At 43.8% G+C, this 4,475-nt stretch overlaps 1 protein-coding gene across 1 annotated transcript in view; it reads right to left on the reverse strand.

Moving 5' to 3' along the window:
- VOPP1 (vesicular, overexpressed in cancer, prosurvival protein 1) overlaps window positions 1-4,060 on the reverse strand; it is a gene marked incomplete at its 5' end in the record, with an annotated part of 6,655 nt that extends 2,595 nt beyond the window's left edge. Inside the window, 2 exons of the mRNA XM_010137049.1 lie at window positions 1,804-1,940; window positions 3,983-4,060. Coding sequence (XP_010135351.1) covers window positions 1,804-1,940; window positions 3,983-4,060 — 215 coding nt within the window. The remainder of the gene's footprint in view (window positions 1-1,803; window positions 1,941-3,982) is intronic.
- Between the last annotated feature and the right edge of the window lie 415 nt (window positions 4,061-4,475).

Below are 4,475 nucleotides of genomic sequence, written 5' to 3' on the forward strand. Positions count from 1 at the left end.
ACATTCTTAAAAAAAGAAAAAAAAAAAAAAAAAAAAAAAAAAGTGGTGGGGTTAGCTCAGATTCCAAAGCTTTTAAATAACAGTAATAACAGTCTGAATGCAGGTGGCATCAGCAGGTCATCAAAAGACTTGTGTGTATTTTATGTTTCCCTGCAACTTGCATTCCATGAAGTGTCATGAAAGAAAACAAACCTTGCTCTAAAATTAAAGCTGGTATTTGCCAAATCAGCCACAGATGCTCTGTTCATATAATCCTGAGGCTATTCTCCAGGCTTAAAAATACTATTTTAGTTAGCTTGGCTCCACACCAACCCTCCACTGCTGAAAAATAAATATTCCCCATGGAAATGCTTGTTCTGTCAAGCAGAAAAACAGATGCAGAAGCCCTAAAAAACTCTTGGGATTTAAACACAAAGAGGGTGAATAAAGTGTCGGTTTGTGTTTGTAACATCTTTTTGTCCTTTTAGACCCGCCTAAGGATGCAAGAACGAGCATTTCCGAAGTCTGCACAAGGCACATGAGAGTGCAACAGCCAGCGTGGCAGCAGGGAGACCCTAAATGCTGCATCTCTGCTCCACACTCGTTGTCACAGCTGGCCAGAAGAGGTTTAGGATGCTTTTCTAAGGAGCTGCCTTGATGCAGCTGCACTATTGCAGAGAGATGTAACGGTTCAGAAGAGGATTTTTGATAAAGAGGTTTGAGGCACCAAATTTTCAGAGAGATCCTCCTTCTCATTACAAAATATTCAGGTTTATTTCCATTTTTGTTTCAGTATGAAACAAAACTAAATTGACAATTCCAAAATAAGTTGTCAGAAAAGATAATTATCCGCTGGCTTCATCTCTCTCTAATACAATGAGCAATAAAATGACAGCCCAGGAGGAGAACTGTCAGTGTACCGAGAGTGCCTGCGACTGTGTGTGTGTCCTTTCACCGTCACAAATTACCACGGGTTTAGGCAATCTGGAGAGTGGTTAAAAATGACTCAGTTTGGCCTTGCTGAGGCGGGGAGAAAGCAAGCGCCGGAGCGTGCACTCGGATAGGTGCACACTCAGAAAGCTGTAGAAGGTCTTTCAGTTAGAGACAGCTGGATTCAAAATGCTCCTGTAAGGCCAAAATATCTTCGGCTTATAGGTGAGTCTTACTTTGCAGGGTAGTCCCAACTGGGACTAACAGCCAGAAGGGAAGAACTAACAAACTTAGAAAGCAGCATTGCCAGAGGAGCCAGCCCTAGGCAGGTCCTCCTGATGCTCACAGACATCACTGACCAGCGAGAAAGCAATCAAACTAACAAGGGGAGCCGGACCACTATGCTACAGAAAAGCCATAGCACAGAGCATAGGAGGCAGATCAAAAAGCCTGGCAAGATAGCCAGATAGTGGAAGAAAAAGTTTAGTCTTTCCTTCACCTCTGCCAGATGTTTTCAGCTGTATTTCCAACTCTTTTGTCATGTTTCTATTCTCTTTGGATACCTATCATTTTGTCTATGCTGCAAAGTGAGAACTTGCTAGCCTCCTCCCACCACTGTAAAGGTATTAGGAACCACACAGAAAGGAGCTGAAAGTCCTGTCACCCTGGGTTTCAAACCCACTCCTGTACTCTGCAGCTGAACTGTGCTGTTTGAAAGGCAGAAGACTTCATGCATGACAGGAGGTGGCTGCATGGTTTAGTACAGGGCACCACTCCCTCATCCAACTCTCAGCTTTCAAAACCCAAGAAAACAAAACCCCCAACCCCGCCCTTTTTAAAAGCCTTGGCAAATGCAAGAAATTAGCGAAACTTGTTTAATGAGCAGTCTCTGACCTGATGCAGTGTTGACTGGTTGTCTGGTGTAAGACACATTAAAAGTAGGCTCTTCTACTAGTGGAGGAGGGTACATCCGCCTTCGGATAAAGAAACCAGCTCCGCAACAGAACAAAACTCCCATCATCAAAAGGAACCTAGGCAAAGAGAAGAGGGAAGTCAAAACCCGCCCGTGTTCTGGCAGCTCTCAAACCCAGGCTGTTTGCTGAAAGAAACGAGAGCATCATCTAGCAACGATCAGCTTACAACTTCTATTAGGGTTTCTTAAACGGGCTCTCTCTTGAGAGCGGGGCTATGTCACCTGAGATAGCACTCATGGGGCACTTACGATGTACTACAGACATCTTTAGTGATATAGCACTATTGTCCAATGTCTTCTGGCACGTAAAATACAAATACGACACTATTACACACCCTCAAGCTTTCGGATAGTTCAGATTCATACCCGACCTTTGCCACCAGGATGCTGAACTGAAATTCCAGGCTGGTACAGTCTCAGACTGTGTACCTTGGACACAAGTCTTGTGCATACAGCGTTGAAGCTGCCCAGGAGGTTTACGGGGGACAATGAGGATTACTATTCTGCAGTTGCCCTTAAAGAAGATTCTCAGATGTTTTTAAATTACTCAACACTGTAATTTTGTCTCCCATGGGAAATATGGTAGCTGGCATTTAAGCTCAAAACAGAAGACTGAAGCATTCAGCGCTGAAGATGACGAGCTTTGCTTTGTGCTTCCTAGATGGGATATACATTCTCAAGAAAACCAACATCATTTTGCCTTAGTTCTCTTAACAACTTCTCCGACCTGACTACGCTAGTCTCATCGCTCCCTTGCTCTGTGCTGTGGTAATAGGCACACGCAGCAAGGGAACTTCAGAAGGGTTTCTTCTTCAGACAGTGGCTTTCACTGTGTTTCCATGATTAGTTATCAGACACACTAGTGACTGATGCAAGCTCCCAAAAACCCAATTGGTTCTTCTGCCCGTAACTGCCATCTCATTTCAAGGCCCTTTACTGGAAGACAATGACAACTGTGCTCTTTTGGAAGAGATGGAAGCCGGCCAGAGGCAAACCTACACACCATGCTTATCGCCTCTGGAGCATTCCCAGGTTTTCCAGAGGAAGACTGTGACACTTCAAGAGGTGTTTCGTGCAAAGGGCCAAATACTGTTCTTGTTTCTGCGGTGAAAACGAGAGCAGAAGGAGGTCCTGCTTCCCAGAGCCAATATTAATACAATCTCTTTTGGCAGCGTTCCTGCAAAGGATTTGTTCTGAACAGAAAAACAGAGATTTACGAAGTCACCCCAGGGATTGAGATGCAGAGCTCTTCAGTTATATCAGTGAGGATTGTACACTGAAATCCCACAGTCAGCTTTGGGAAATCTCTGTATTATAGTACATATCAGGCTTCTGTTTTCCAGTGTTTACTTGTTTCAATTTTGAAGGCGGTTTTTAAAAACAGCCTTCAAATTCTATAGAAAAATACCTGAAATCAGGTTTTGTAGGAAAGCTTTTGCTTTCTCTCTACTGTAATAAGAAGGTTTTATTCAGGTGCTTTCTTAAATTCCTCTCCAAAATGAATCTACCTTATTTTTTCATGATGCATATAACAGTGATTAGTTTAAGCCTTATCCAGATTACTGAGCTGCTGGTTTCACAAGCCCAAATCTTTCTGCCTTCTTTTCCCTTGCTGTCATTTCCAGTGAAATCCTCATAGTCATAAATGTACTTCTCTTCCTTTTTAATTGAAACCTCAGTTCAGCTGGCAAGAATATCTTAAACCTTGCCTAAATGCACAATCCTCCTTATACAATCCTCTTTGAAAACTGAGTGCCCGATGAAAACAGTCAAGCGCTGCTGCTTGGTGGCAGCTGGGACAGATGTAAGGAATCCAGCAATTTTGTGGTGGGACCGCTGCCTGCACAGATCAGTGGGATGCAGAAGCAGGAGAGGTCAACATCACGCAAGTAACCTCCTTTTTTCAGTGTGATGTCACTATATTGAGAGAATTTTACAAGCAAAACCCCAAAGACCTTGCATTTATATGTACACATACACATTACTGCATATTTGTACCTACTTCACTTTAAAATACTGGGGCTGGTAACACCCTGATTTAAGTCCTACAAACAAGACCAGAACAGGACAAACACAGAATTCCCGAATGCCCTGACCTACCAAAAATACCATAGTCGCTGGATAGAGAGAGCTCTTACGCAGCATCGTGAACCACAGCAATCCTCGTAGGAGCGACATCTGCAGAGAAATAAAGAGAAAAGGGCGTTAGGAGAATGGTTGTCACTCAGATTTAAAGAGCATCCCCAATCCTGATGCTGTTTGCACCACTGTCTGAACCATTATTTAGGACATCGCCATGAGCCTGGGAGGCAAAGCCGCCCTGGTAGTGTACAAGGCCAGGCTGGAGAGGGCTCTGAGCAACCTGGTCCAGCGGAAGATATCCCTGCTCGAGGCAAGGGGGTTGGGCTTGATGATCTTTGAAGGACCTTTCCAACCCAAACCATTTGGTGGGTCTATGAATAAGAACAGGCTAACCTTGGCCGGATAAAGTTGTCTTTCACACATACACATCTGTGGCACAGCTCTATTCAGGAACTTTTTGCACGTTACTGAAACGACTTTCCCATACACTTCTAAAGCCACCTCAGAAAGA

This window comes from Buceros rhinoceros, unplaced genomic scaffold (assembly GCF_000710305.1).
Source record: "Buceros rhinoceros silvestris isolate BGI_N320 unplaced genomic scaffold, ASM71030v1 scaffold2995, whole genome shotgun sequence".
Taxonomy (NCBI): domain Eukaryota; kingdom Metazoa; phylum Chordata; class Aves; order Bucerotiformes; family Bucerotidae; genus Buceros; species Buceros rhinoceros.